General features: G+C 36.6%; 1 protein-coding gene across 1 annotated transcript in view; it reads right to left on the reverse strand.

Moving 5' to 3' along the window:
• The window catches only part of LOC123549119 (TBC1 domain family member 20-like), a 121,293-nt gene that overhangs the window by 22,898 nt on the left and 82,643 nt on the right, over positions 1-15,752 (reverse strand). Inside the window, exons 4-5 of the mRNA XM_053545662.1 lie at positions 5,127-5,333; positions 2,280-2,374 (exon numbers count right to left, since the gene is read on the reverse strand). Coding sequence (XP_053401637.1) covers positions 2,280-2,374; positions 5,127-5,333 — 302 coding nt within the window. The remainder of the gene's footprint in view (positions 1-2,279; positions 2,375-5,126; positions 5,334-15,752) is intronic.

Here is a 15,752-nt window from a genome sequence, read left to right on the forward strand (position 1 = left end):
GATCACTTGTGTGAAGTTTCATTAAATTCTGTCAAGGGGATAAGGAGAGATGGTGCGCACAAGACTGCGTCTACCAACAGGACAACAACGACGACAGACAACCGAAACAGTAAACGCCCAGCCTAACAACTTGTTGTTACGGCCCCGTACAACTTTAGTTGGAGGGATACAATAAAATAAAAATTTAATCAGCAGTAATTAAACAACCCTGTAAGAACTTCTTTTCTCGATAATTCATCCGCTTACTGACTGCAAAATTCAACCCATGTGTAATCATGAAACGCAGAATGGGTGACGGTTTCATTTTTTTGCGACCTGAATCTTAAGCAAATTATCCGAAACTGTCAAAATTCCAGAAAGGTTGCGGTTAAGAACCAAGCTGTATGTAGATGTTTGCATTTTCGCCACTCGCGATTTTGCATCATTTTGATCTGGCCGATCTTCATAGTATTTTTTCGGTGAACAGAAGTCTGTATTTTCAAAAAAGTCGTAGAAGCGTTGTTATAAACAGGTCAAGTGCCCAGAATGTAATTAGGATTCATTCGCGAAGTCTTGCGGAAGAATTAACGTACTGCACAATCTTATTCGGGCCACTTAAAATGAAGCTGTCATAATTTAATTTCATCGATGTGGTAAACGCTTTGATAAGAGACATTCCAATGCTTTCAGAGGTACCCGACGCAATAAAATACTAGCAGTATGTTCTGGAACTATATTTTGTCTTTCGCTGGATGTAACGCAAGCTTGGTAAGCCTGCGCAATTCATGAAATGCACAGCGCAATAAATTTGTTATTTGCGCAATGATTTTAAAGATTATTTTTTGAAACGGACAGGGTAACAAATGGATAATTTGGATAATAAGTTAATATGCAGTTTTTATTTGAATTTGTGAATATCATAATTGCTATTTTGCGACAAAAGGGCATAAAAGTAGTCACCATTATCATATGCGCAAAAGTATTACCAAATCCCGCAGAATCGTTATGCGTGTTTATGCTTAATGAGTTACTGCGGAAGAAAATACGTGGCTTTATTCGAGTATTGCACAATTACACTTCATAAATTTGTCAGATTATGTCGTACATTGGTCATAGCAAATGGGATTGACAAAACTGAACTTCATCTGATCAATGAACTCTTTGAAATTACAGACAATCTAATGGAACTACATCTATTCGCTGTGTTGTGAGGCCATTTCATGAGAATGAGAAATCGGGCGATAGCAAGGACTCGTCAAACGCTTTCAGCATTTAGCCTACTCAATTAACAAATTTTTGCTCTTTCAGGGGTCAATCAAAATGGTTTAAATGTTCCAGGTCACTATGACCTTTGACCTTTTGAACTTGGAATCAATAGGGGTCATCTGCTGGTCATTACCTACCTCCCTATTAAGTTACATGATCCTAAGACCAAGCATTCTTAAATTCTTGTCCGAAAACCTTTCAATTTTTCCATGTCACTGTGACCTTGACCTGTGACCTACTGACCTCAAAATCATTAGGGTCATCTGCTGGTCATGACCAACCTCCCTATCAATTTTAAGGATCCTAGGCCCAAGCGTTCTCAAGTTATCATCCGGAAACCATTTAACTGTTTTGTGTCATTGTGACCTTGACCTTTGACTACCCACCTCAAAGTTGAACTTGACTTGTACGTCATCATGTTACATATGTGTACTAAAATTTATGATCCTAGGCCCAAGCGTTCTCAAGTTATCATCCGGAAACCGTTTAACTGTTCTGGGTCACTGTGACCTTGACCTCTGACCTACTGACCTCAAAGTCGAACCTGACCTTTCTTTTTGTGATGTTACACCTGTGTACCAAAATTTATGATCTTAGGCCCAAGCGTTCTCAAGTTATCATCTGGAAACTTTTTAACCGTTCAGAGTCATTGTGACCTTGACCTACTGACCTCAAAGTCGAACTTGATCTGTATTTTATGATGTTACACCTGTGTACCAAAACTTATGATCCTAGGCCCAAGCGTTCTCAAGTTATCATCCAGCAACCGTTTAACTGTTCAGGGTCACTGTGACCTTGACCTTTCACCTACTGACTTAAATTCAATCTTTACCTGTATTTTCTGATGTTACACCTGTGTACCAAAAATTATTTAAATCTGTCAAGCCTTTCAGGAGTTACTGTCCGGAAACCATGAAAACCAACGGACGGACAGACTGACAAGCTCATTCTTCTATACCCCACCCACCTCCAACTTTGTTTTGTGGGGGTATAATTATTTTACAATATATGATCAGGACTAGAAATAAAATCACCTGGTAGTAGTGAAGTTCTTCATGTCGCACTAGTACCCGCATAATGAGATCAACCAGCTGGTCCTGTAGACCGAGTCGTATATTTTCATCCATATCTACAATTGCAAGAAATATAAAATATTTTTCCAAACACCTGTTTACTGTCTTCATATACATTTAGGTATTCCTCCCATTTTTCTTTAATCAATTCAAATCTCCCTCTTTAACACTCGAATGCTGTATCTCAAATATACAACAAAAGCTCTAAAGCTGTATATTAAACATTCAGCAAAAGGTCTAAAACCATATCTCAAACATAACAAAAAAGCTCTAAATCTGTATCTCAAACATACAACAAAAGCTTTAAAGCTGTACATCAAACATTCAACAAATTTAAAGCTCTAAACCCATATCTCAAACATAACAAAACCTCTAAATCTGTATCTCAAACATACAACAAAAGCTCTAAAGCTGTACATCAAACATTCAACAAAAGCTCTACCACTGTATCTCAAACATTCAACAAAAGCTCTAACACTGTATCTCAAACATTCAACAAAAGCTCTAAAACCATATCTCAAACATACAACAAAAGGTCCAACACTGTATCTCAAACATACAACAAAAGCTCTAAAACCATATCTCAAACATTCAACAAAAGCTCTAACACTGTATCTCAAACATTCAACAAAAGCTCTAACACTGTATCTCAAACATTCAACAAAAGCTCTAAAACCATATCTCAAACATACAACAAAAGCTCCAACACTGTATCTCAAACATAAACTGTCATACTATATCTCAAATATAAAACAAGAGCTGGTAGAACATTAAATGCCCACTTGATGCATTCAGTAATTGCACAAGGAACAGAAATTATTTGGTCACTGTGTACTGGACGTTTGACATACTGACCTCAAATTAGTAATTATGGGTCATTCACCAGTCATAAGTCATGCTGGTCAATATCAACATCCCTATAAAATTTCATGATCCTAGGCCCAAGTGTTCTCAAGTAAACCGAAAACAGTTTAATTGTTGTAGGTCACAGTGACACTAACCCTTGACCTACTGATCTCAAAATCAATAGGGGTCATCTGCTGGTCAAGACAAGCCTCCCTATCAACTTTCATGATCCTTAGGCATAAGTGTTCTCAAGTTATCATCCAGAAACAGTTTAAATGTGACCTTGACCTTTGACATACTGACCTCAAAATTAATAGGGGTCATCTGCTGGTCATGACGAAACTCTTTATCAACATTCATGATCCTAAGCCCAAGTGTTATTGTCTGGAAATGTTTTAACTGTTCCGGGTCACTGTGACCTTAACCTTTGACCCACGGACCTCAAAATCAATAGGGGTCATCTGCTGATCATGACAAACTTCTCTATCAACTTTCATGATCCTCAGCCCAAGTGTTATTTCTGGAAACGTTTTAACTGTTCCGGGTCACTGTGACCTTACCCTTTGACCCATGGACATTAAAATCAATAGGGATCATCTTCTGGTCATGAATAACGTCCCTATCAACTTTCATGATCCTAGGCCCAAGCGTTCTTGAGTTAGGCCAGCATTTTTTTATTTTCTGGTTTACGGGAGATTTTTAAAAAAATTTGGGTCGTGGCGGGGGGGTGTGGACAAATTAAAATAAAAATCCCAATTTTGAGCAGTCGACCAAATAAATAAAAATAAAACGTCCAAAAGGATATAATTTTTTTATTTTTTGCTTAAACTGCATACACACTCACAAATGAACTATTCTGAACTAGTTTATATCTCATCATCTCAGTATACTGTTGTTTTCTTTATGTGTAGCTTGTATGAATAATGACATTCAAAGTCACAAAGGATATGTATTACTTGTGTTTTTGTATGTATCTATTTTGTAGTAAAAATAGACCTGTGGAAACATTTTTCATAATAAAATATACAGATCATAAGAACATTGCATAAGGTTTATTATATAAACATGAATAAAAACTGCTGTTAAAGTGGGGATATGCAATGACTACTTTAGGTCTGCATCCTGCATACATGCATATTAATTGGCCGGAGATGCAAAGTCTTAAAAGACAGGCATTGACAGAAAGCAAAAATTACGAATTGATAAACATTATACACACTGGCTTTAAAATTAAATGGATTTGGTTAAGTTTCAGTAGCTTATATATGGTTTTATATTTTGCCGACTGTCAGTGCCACCTACATTGTATGACAAGCCGAAACAATCTGAATTTTGGTTCAGCTAAAATGTATACAAAATAACAGCCTTATCGGCTGATGTTCAAACAACAGTATTGGAGATTTATAAGACTCTTCACCAAGATGGGACTTGGACTTACTCACTTAGTAAGTTATGAGTCTGAAATAACATTTATTACTGGATGTCATTATGTGTTCCTCAGTGTCAAAGGCACATGTGGCATATAGTGTCTAAATGTTTGTCCCAAACATACTTTCAAAGGGTCTTCTTACAGATTTTATCGGTATACTTCAAGTGAACATGAGAATATTGCTGGGAGTTTCATTTTTGATAATTATCTTTAGAGTTATAGTACCTGGCTAGAACTTTAGTCAAACTAATTTGATGCGATCTGAGGAAATATTGAGCTAATCTTTTCGTATGGGCAATATCTCCACTCGGATTAGATTGCCCATCACAAATATTAAACAACCATTTATCTGACTGTCCAATTATTTTGACTAGTTTCAGTTTTTTATCACATGTATCATTGTCAAGCATATGTGAGACATGTGTCATTTTACATTGAAATTGCACTTTGTTTTTGAACAGAACTACTGAAAATTGTGGTATTTGTTATTTTATCTTCTCTAACCCTCAAGACTTAAGCAAGTTGATACTCACTTTTGCTCTTCCATTTTGCCATTTCTTTGGTTTCTTTCCTTTTTATCAATTGTGGTATTTTTCTGACAGTCCCACATGAGTTCGATCGTTGTCCAATTTTAATATACAAACAACAAATCTCGTACATGTGATACGCCAGATTTTTCAACATCTGACTTTTATTCTTATTTTGTTTTGTCAAAAAATAGGGTCGGCGCTCCCGTAAACCTGAAAATTAAACAAGAGGGCCATGATGGCCCTATATCGCTCACCTGTTATCATTGCACTTGAGGACAAGAAGGTCCTCAGAAAAAATATCTAAATCCAAAGGACAGGAACAACAAAGGGAAGAAATTTAACCAAAAAGAAAAACAAATTCTTACAAGGTACAGATATGTCAAAATAAACCTAAAAATTGGAGGTACCATCCATGTTGTACCATAGAAAAGTGGTCTCAGTTTTTCCCTATGGCCAATAACAAAAAAGTTACTAAAAATAAGATATTTATAGTAACGTAAAAGGGAAGTAATAAAAACAAAAAAAATGTAAGTGAACAAAAGAAGGATCTGCCAAATAAATCTGTTGACATAAATGAAATTCTTCATTAGTTACGGAGATATACCCATTTTAATTTGAAATAAAGGCAGGTAATTTGACATAAAATCAGTCCATAGTTATCTACCCTGATTGGCTCAGTCCAGCTAATGACAATAATGAAATTTCAAATAAGTCCTATAAGTACTTACTGATATAAATCCATTTTGATTACAATCAGGGGAGGTAATCAGATATAAAATAACTCTGGAATCTACGAATGGATCTGATTTGTCATGGAATCCAAGATTTATTGTTGTTGAAGATATTTTGGAAGTTTATATCAAATAAAACCATAAATGAAGTCTCTATATGGGTGCAAAAGCCAAAATAGCCTATTTTGGACCTTTAAGGGGCCATAACTCTGGAACCGATGATGGAATCTGGCCAGTTCAAGAAAGGAACTAAGATCTTGTGGTGATACAAGTTTTGTGCAAGTTTGGTTAAAATCAAATCATAAATGAAGCTGCTTTTGTGCAGACAAGGTCAAAATAGCTAATTTTTGCCCTTTCAGGGGCCATCACTCTGGAATCCATTATGGGGTCTGGCCAGTTCAAGAATGGAACTCAGATCTTATGGTGACACAAGTTTTGTGCAAGTTTGATTAAATTCAAATCATAAATGAAGCTGCTATTGTGCAGACAAGGTCAAAATAGCTAATTCTGGCCCTTTCAGGGACCATAACTCTGGAACCCATAAAGGTATCCGGCCAGTTCAAGAAAGGAACCAAGATGTTATTGTGATACAAGTTTTGTGCAAGTTTGGTTAAAACAAGCAAATTCGATGAATTGGTATCCCCCGCCGAAAGGGTTTGTGGTGAGGAATGGCAAAAAGATATATCCGGCAAAAAGTTAAGGATGTTAATAAGAAGCAAATAATTTCATTAGTCAAAATCAATTTAACCCTTTCCCACATGGATACGTTTATCACCGTATCTATCGATTACCGAACAGAAACGTATTGACCCGAGTCTATCGGTTCCCCGATAGAAACGTATTATACCGATTAACGGCCATTTGAACAGAATCGTTTTATCCCGTGTCTCATAATCAATCGCTTTATTTTCGTTCTTTTCCTAAAGAAACAAATTCCGGATGTTTACTACGTTAATCATATATGCAGTATCGAATATGACTATAGGTAGTACACTGAGCGTACAATACACTGACTAGAGGTTAGGGTTAGTTTAACATAGGTATATGATACTGTACTACCACCAATAACATCAGCAGTACATCTAGAGCTAACCTGTTTACTAACTCAAAATATGGGATTTCGTCATCATTATTTACGTACAAGATCATGTGGTTACTATTTAAATTTATCGAGTACTTTGCAAAGAAAGACACTGGGGTTTTTTCCTACATGTGCACAACGCTACGTCATGGAAAATTACTGAGAAAACTGCTTGCAACTGGCCGGTTCGCGGGCTTTCCTCGTTCTAAAAATAACAACCATTTAACATCAAAGTATTTTTAAATGTGTTAGGTCATGAAGGTCACGCGTGATACATGCGGCTTTCCCCTAAACAACAATTTGTGTATATGATGGCTTGGAATTTATGGCCTTACATAACGGGAAGTGTTAATCAAAACAGAAGGACCGCGGCTTTCAAATATTTTATGACACCCCAAGAGTTAATTGCTGCGGAAGTCACCCGTGATGTATCGACGTTTGATCATCAAAATATAACGTAATATTATCTTAAAATTTTTAATTTTTAGCACAAGAATACTGTAGTCGGTTACGAGTCTCGATCTCAGCGATCTTTTTGCACTTTCAGAAATTTTATGATCCGTTACTTTTGTAGTGTTATTCAGTTTGATGGTTGTTTTTTTATATAAATACTTACCGATTCCGATTCGGAAGATAAGTCTATTAACTATAAATCAAACTTTCAAACATCAAAATGAAATTGTATATGAATTTCAATGTGGAAGTAATCCAAAACAGAATTTTATGCCTAAAAATATATATTCCCGTACTTTAACACTTTATATCTTCGAAACTCAAAGAGAAACTACAATAAATTTTGTATCATCGGAAAGAGAATTTAAATTGCTACAAACTTTATATTGACAAAAATAATGTCAAACTTACAGAAAATATTAAAATAATGACATTTTTAACATAAGTGTGTGTAATCACAAAATAATGCCAACACCTCTGTTCAGATAAGACAGTCACCTTTATCAGCCATATACCGATTATTGATTATTGATTATCACTTATCAGTGTTATGTAAAAGAGGTTACTTTGGCTTCTGTTCTGTGTGGTAAAGGGTTAACAGAAAACAAATGTTTAATTAAAGAGTACATAATAAATGTATGATACTTTGATCCTGACTTAAGAATTTATTTTGAATGGGATATGCTTACTGTAATAAGCTTAGCTTTTAAAATTAAATGCAGTTAATTGAAATGTGAGCCTAAACAGTTTAACTGGAATGAAATATTGTCTTTGAGTGGTTTGGCACCAGGTGTTGCTGTTTAACATGTACATTTGAACTTAAAAGAACAGATGTCCTTAAGAGAACACAGGTAAGATATCTTGAACATGGCTGAGGGCAAGGTTTGTGCAGTCACAACTTAACATGTTGAAGGTTTGAACATTAAAAAAAAACAAGAGCTGTCCGTAAGACAGCCAAGCTCGACTATTCGGAATATTGTCACAGAAGCAGGAAATTATTACCCAAAATGTTAAATATCAAAAGAGTTTTAAGTTCGAAACGGGACATAATTTGACCAAAATGCATATCAGAGTTATGGGACTTGATGCTATCAACTAGTTTAATAACCCCAAAGAAACATGTTAAGTTTCAATTCCATATCTGCATTAGTTTTGGAGATAGTAACTTGCATGTAAAACTTTAACCAGAATTTTCTAAGTCCAAAAGGGGGCATAATTTGCTCAAAATACATGTTAAGAGTTATGGAACTTGACCCAGTGAGGTTGGTAACTGACCTAGAAAAAGAATAAATAAGTTTCAAAGCTATATGCCTTTTGGTAATAGCTGTATGTACTTGCATGCAAAACTTTAACTAGGATTTTCTAAGTCCAAAAAGGGGCATAATTTGCCCAAAATACATGTCAGAGTTATGGGACTTGATTCTATCAACTAGTTTTATAACCCCGAAGACACATGTGAAGTTTCAATTTAATATCTGCATTAGTTTTGGAGATAGTAACTTGCATGTAAAACTTTAACCAGGATTTTCTAAGTCCAAAAGGGGGCATAATTTGCTCAAAATACATGTCAGAGTTATGGGACTTGACCCAGTGAGGTAGGTAATTGATCTAGAAAAAGAAAAAATAAGTTTCAAAATCAATATGCCTTTTAGTAATAGCTGTATGTACTTGCATGCAAAACTTTAACCAGGATTTTCTAAGTCCAAAAGGGGGCATAATTTGCTCAAAATACATGTCAGAGTTATGGGACTTGACCCAGTGAGGTAGGTAATTGATCTAGAAAAAGAAAAAATAAGTTTCAAATCAATATGCCTTTTAGTAATAGCTGTATGTACTTGCATGCAAAACTTTAACCAGAATTTTCTAAGTCCAAAAGGGGGCATAATTTGGCCAAAATACATGTCAGAGTTATGGGACTTGACCCAGTGAGGTAGGTAATTGATCAAGAAAAAGAAAAAATAAGTTTCAAATCTATATGCCTTTTAGTAATAGCTGTATGTACTTGCATGCAAAACTTGAACCAAAATTTTCTAAGTACAAAAGGGGGCATAATTTTGCCAAAATGAAGGTCAGAGTTATGGGACTTGGTGCTATCAACTAGTTTTATAACCCCGAAGACACATGTGAAGTTTCAATTCAATATCTGCATTAGTTTTGGAGATAGTAACTTGCATGTAAAACTTTAACCAGAATTTTCTAAGTCCAAAAGGGGGCATAATTTGCTCAAAATACATGTTAGAGTTATGGAACTTGACCCAGTGAGGTTGGTAATTGACCTAGAAAAAGAATAAATAAGTTTCAAAGCTATATGCCTTTAAATGATAGCTGTATGTGCTTGCATGCAAAAACTTAACCAAGGTGTGACGCCAACGCCGACGCCGACGCCAGGGTGAGTAGAATAGCTAGACTATTCTTCGAATAGTTGAGCTTAAAAAAAAGAATGGAAATATCTATATATATATATATAGATATATGTATATATTTATTTTTTTAGGGGGTGCAGGGGAACGGGAGAGGAAACAAAATTTCACATGCTGATTATAAATATTGACTGAAAATTAAAAATGAAAAAAAAAGGGGGGGGGGGGGGCAGAGGATGCATGATCAGTGGTGGGCATGACTGGGTGGAGAAGTCAGGTGGGGGAATGGTACAACTTGGAAGGTTTGAAAAAAAAATCTAATCTAAAATAAGAAATGAAAAAAAAATAATTTTTTTTTTGTGGGGGGGGGGGGCAGGGGGGTTGGGAGGGGGTGTGACCAAGGCAAGTGGGTGACCAGGTGTGGGTGCGCAACTTCACATGTTTATAATAAATGTTCACAGGAAAGAATGAAAGAAATTTAATGAAATTCTGCCAAATGGTAAGTTTGTTATGTACAAATATGTGGATTTTTAGACAATTAAAGGGCAATAACTCTGAAGTTACAAAAGAAATCCGTACAAAATTGTCTGTGCACAACCACATTATAGTGTTCTAAATTCTGTTAAAGTTTCATAGTTCTAGGTCAAATATATCAAAAGTTATGATGCAGAAATTGCCATATCTATAGATCTATAGTACCCAATATAGTTAACACTAGAAACTTCTAAGGGCCATAACTCTGGTGTTACTTGGGCAATCTGTCTGAAACTTGATGGGCCCCATAACCTCATAGTGGTGAACATGTGTATGAAGTTTGTTTGAAAAAAATCTAAAATAAGGAATGATTTTTTTGTGTGTGTGTGTGGGGGGGGGATAGGGGGGAGGTGTGTGATCAAGGTAAGGGGGTGACCAGGTGTAGGTACACAACTTCACATGTTTACAATAAATGTTCATGGAAAAGAATGATAGAAATTTAATGAAATTCTACCAAATGGTATGTTTGTTATGTACAAATATGTGGATTTTTATACAATTAAAGGGCAATAACTCTTAATTTACAAATAAATCCAAATGAAATTGTGTGTACACAACCACATTATGGTGATCTAAATTCTGTTTAAGTTTCATAGTTCTAGGTCAAATATATCAAAAGTTATGATGCAGAAATTGCCATATTTATAGTACCCTATATAGTTAACACTAGAAACTTCTAAGGGCCATAACTCTGGTGTTACTTGGGCAATCTGACTGAAACCTGACGGGCCGCAAGAACTCATTTTGGTGAACACATATATGAAGTTTCAAATAAGTATTCCCAACCATTTCCTAGATATGGCTCCGGACGGACGGACGGAAGGAAAGACGGACGGACGGACGGACAACGCCAAAAATCCCTCTGACTTTCGTCGGGGGATAATAAAATCATAAATGAAGCTGCTATTGTGCAGACAAGGTCAAAATAGTTAATTCTGGCCCTTTCAGGGGCCATAACTCTGGAACCCATAATGGAATCTGACCAGTTCAAGAAAGGAACCAAGATCTTATGGTGATACAAGTTGTGTGCCAGTTTGGTAAAAATCAAATCATAAATAAAGCTGCTATTGTGCAGACAAGGTCAAAATAGCTAATTTTGGCCCTTTCAGGGGCCATAACTCTGGACCCTATAATGGGATCTGGCCAGTTCAAGAAAGGAACCGAGATCTTATTGTGATACAAGTTGTGTGCAAGTTTGGTTAAAATAAAATCATAAATGAAACCACTATCGTGCAGACAAGAAATTGTTGACGGACGGACGGACGCACGAGACGCACGGATAGACTGACAACGGACGAAGAGTGATCACAAAAGCTCACCTTGTCACTATGTGATAGGTGAGCTAAAAATGCTGGCCTTATCACCCAGAAACCTTTTAACTGTTCTGGGTCACTGTCACCTTTACCTTTGACCTACTAACCTCAAAATCATTATTGGTCATCTGCTGGTCATGACCAACCTCCCTATCAACTTTCATGATCCTAGGCCCACGTGTTTCTAGAGTTATCATCCGGAAACAGATTGGTCTACAGACAGTCCAACTGACAGACTGACACAGGGCTTTTTTTTTAGGAGTTGGGGAAGACGCTGGGCGCTGGTCAAATGGGGAAAAATCACACGAAAGAGGCCAATTTGGGGAAAATTCACAATATTATATCCATCATGTGATACTGCTTTTACAGTGTATGTACATTAGTCATTAGATTTTTTACAGCAATTCAGATTTTAAGTTATCCTATTTCAGGGATCAAATTTAATTTCCCCCCACTAACAATGCAGTGCCATTTTTCCACTAGCAACATGGTTGGTTCCACTTGGTTATTTGGTTTCATAATAAATGTTCAGCTCTGTTTCCAACATTTTCACGGTTCGATTTTCAAACCAAAGTACTCAATGATTCTTTGGACTTTTGGCTGGATGCGGAAGTTTTAAGTTCTTTCAGGTCACTGCCCATGGTGTCGCTAGAATTTTAAGTATCCCTTGTCCTTTTTCGCCTAAAGAAACTTTTTATTTTCCTCTCCATTTTCGCATTTTCGAATCACCAACCAAAACAAAAGTAGATTTCGTCTAGACGCTTATACTTAGATATCCGATAATTTCATTTATAATAGCGACAAGCATCTACAAGTGGTCACGTGTTTATCAGTAAAATAATTACCCCAAAGGAGCTTTCAAAGAGAAAAAGACAGTTTGAGCGAATACGTCGATTATCAAACTTGATCGCGAAAATATTCCATTGCCATGATTTCCTACTTGGATTTTTTTATTCTCACTCGAATTTCATGAGTTAGTGACCACTAAATTTGATCCCTGAAACATAAGAATTGGAAATAGATTGGGGAAAATTGATCTTTTGGGGAAAAATTTTCCAAGGGGAAGACGCCGACTATCAGTGTCACTTTCTTAGTAAAAAAAAACCCCTGCAGTAACATAATGACCGACCAACATCTGCAAAAAAAAAAAATATACCCCACCCTCGTCAAAGGGAGCATAATAAATCTTAAAGCTCTAATACTAACCTCCAAGTGAGACCAAGACCTTTTAGCTAGGGGTCTGGCTATAGTGCATGACAATATAGGGAACATTTGTGCCAAGTAATTTTAAAATCCTTTCATTGATGAGTTACGGACCAGAGAGGAAACAAGAGCTGTCACAGGAGACAGCGCGTTTGACTATTTCGATGCTGGATAGTGAAACTGGGCTTATCTGAGGAAACTGGAGCTGTCACTGGAGTGTTTAATGACTCTAATGGTGGATGAAGATATTGCACAATAGCCTGAGTCTATGTCAAAAATATTAAATAATAAGAGTGGTAAAGATAAAGTGTATCAAAACACTATATAAGTATATTCTAAGCAAAAAGGGGGCATAATTCATTAAATATTGGTGAGTTATGCATCTTATGTCATATGGTGTGGGTGATGATGTGGATCAACTACTTCAAGTTTGAATCAAATGCATTTCATAATAACTGTGATATGGTGAAAATGCATCAAAATTAACTTAAAACTAGAGATGCTTTTGAGAAAAGCGCATGTCTCCCACAACTGCACCTATGAAAAATGTTAGTTTCTCTAGATGTTTTAGACGAGTGGATCCAATTAGATGGTCTGGATGAGTGGATCCAATCAGTAATTCAAGGGCCATAAATCGAAAGTGCCTGGGCAGATTTGGCTAGTTATCGAACTTGGGTAAGGTCTTATGGCCAAACACATTTTGTTCAAGTTTGGTCAAGATCGGATGAGAAATGTTCGACTTAGAGAGCGGACAAGAGTTAACAGACGGATTTTTTCGGTAATTCAAGGGCCGTAACTCTAAAATGCCTGGACCGATTTGGCTAGTTATCAAACTTGGCCGAGGTCTCATGGTCAAACACATTTTGTTCAAGTTTGGTGAAGATCGGATGAGAAATGTTCGACTTAGAGTGCGGACAAGAGTAAAAAGGCCGATTTTTCGAAAATTCAAGGGCCGTAACTCCAAAATGCCTCGACCGATTTGGCTAGTTATCGAACCTGGCCGAGGTCTCATGGTCAAACACATTTTGTTCAAGTTTGGTGAAGATTGGATGAGAAATATTTGAATTAGAGTGCGGACAAGAGTAAAAAGACCGATTTTTGGTAATTCAAGGGCCATAACTCCAAGACGCCTGGACCGATTTGGCTAGTTATCGAACGTGGCCGAGGTCTTATGGTCAAACACATTTTGTTCAAGTTTGGTGAAAATCGGATGAGAAATGTTCGACTTAGAGTGCGGACAAGCTTTGTGACAGACACACACACACACACACACACACAGACTGGAGTAAATCAATATGTTTCCCACACCACTGTGTGGTGGGAGACATAATTCTGAGTAAAAGGGGGGAAAAATTCATGAAAAATTTGTGCCAGAGTTATGCACCTTGTGTCATATGATGTGGCTGATGATGCTGAACAACTACTTTAAGTTTGAATCAAATCCATTCAGTAATAACAGAGATAGAGTGAAAGTGCATCAAAACTTTAACCTGAAATTCTAAGTAAAAAGGGAATAATTCATGAAAAATTTGTGCCAGAGTTATCTACCTTGTGTCATATGATGTGAGTGATGATGTTGAACAACTACTTCAAGTTTAAATCAAATCCATTCAGTAATAACAGAGGTAGAGTGAAAGTGTATCAAAACTTTAACCTGAAAATCTAAGTGAAATCCATCAAGTAATTACAGAAATAAGTAGAAAAAAGAGAAAGTGTAAAAAAAACTTTAACCAAGGTGTGGACGCGGAAAGACGCCAGGTCGAGTAGGATAGCTCTCCTTATACTTCGTATAGTTGAGCTAAAAATATCCAACTGACATTTGACTTCCAAGTGTGACCTTGACCTTTGAACAATAGCTCAAAACAAAGTCATCACATTAAAGGTAACAGTTGTGCAAAGAAATATTAAAATCCCTTAATGGATGACAGGATTATGAACTGGACATAAACAACAACAGAACTTTGACCTCCAAGTGTGACCTTGACCTTAAAGCTAGGGTCTGGATTTTGCGCATGATATGTTGTCTCAATACGGGAACATTTCTGTCAAGATACTAAAATCCCTTGATGGATGACAGAGTAATTGACCGTGCAGGAAAATATGGTATAGACCTTTGATGTCTGCCTGTAATCCTGACCTTTGAGCTACAGGTCTTGGTGTTGTGCATGGCAGGTCATAATATGAAAGAAATATTTGTACCAAGGAATATTTAAATCCCTTGATTTATGACAGAGTTACAGACCATACAGGAAAGGCTTCAAAACGATGCTACAGACCAAGTTTATTGAAAATCTATCAAGTGTGTCATAAAAAAAAAAGTTGTTTAAAGCTATTTTTATTTTTAGCTCTAGCAGTCTCTAAATGGGGCCAATTTCCTCTAATCTGAATATAACAAGAAGACCATATAATGATGCTACAGGTCAAGACTGTGGAAGATCTAGTTTATGAGTAAACAGTTCTAATGAGAAGAATTCCTTTAAAGGTATCTCCATTTTTAGCTCTTGTGGCCCCTAAAAGAGGCTGAGTGCCCCCGTTTTAAAACAGTTTATTTGGGAGAGGACCTTATGATGATGCTACAGGCCAAGTCTGATGAAGATCCATCAAATGGTTCATGAGAAGAAGTTGTTCCAAGGTTTCCTACTTTTAACTCTGGTGATCCCTAAAAGGGGCAAAGGTGAACCAACCAAGCAGCAGCAAGGCTATATGCCTCCCACATAAATGTGTGGAGGCATAATTAAGAGTAAGAGGGTGAGAGGCTACACACTGGGGGTGGGGTTGCAGGACAAGGGGAGGTATCAGGGAATCTAAGAAACAATATTAGATGTAAATTAATGTGAACAAGAGCTCCCCCAAGCAGGGCAATATATGCCCTAAGGGTTATGTTAGAGGATGGGAGCAAAATTTAAAGAACTTGAATGTTGAAGCCCATGTGGTACACATTCATGCTCAATAAT

Source organism: Mercenaria mercenaria, chromosome 6 (assembly GCF_021730395.1).
Source record: "Mercenaria mercenaria strain notata chromosome 6, MADL_Memer_1, whole genome shotgun sequence".
Taxonomy (NCBI): Eukaryota; Metazoa; Mollusca; class Bivalvia; order Venerida; family Veneridae; genus Mercenaria; species Mercenaria mercenaria.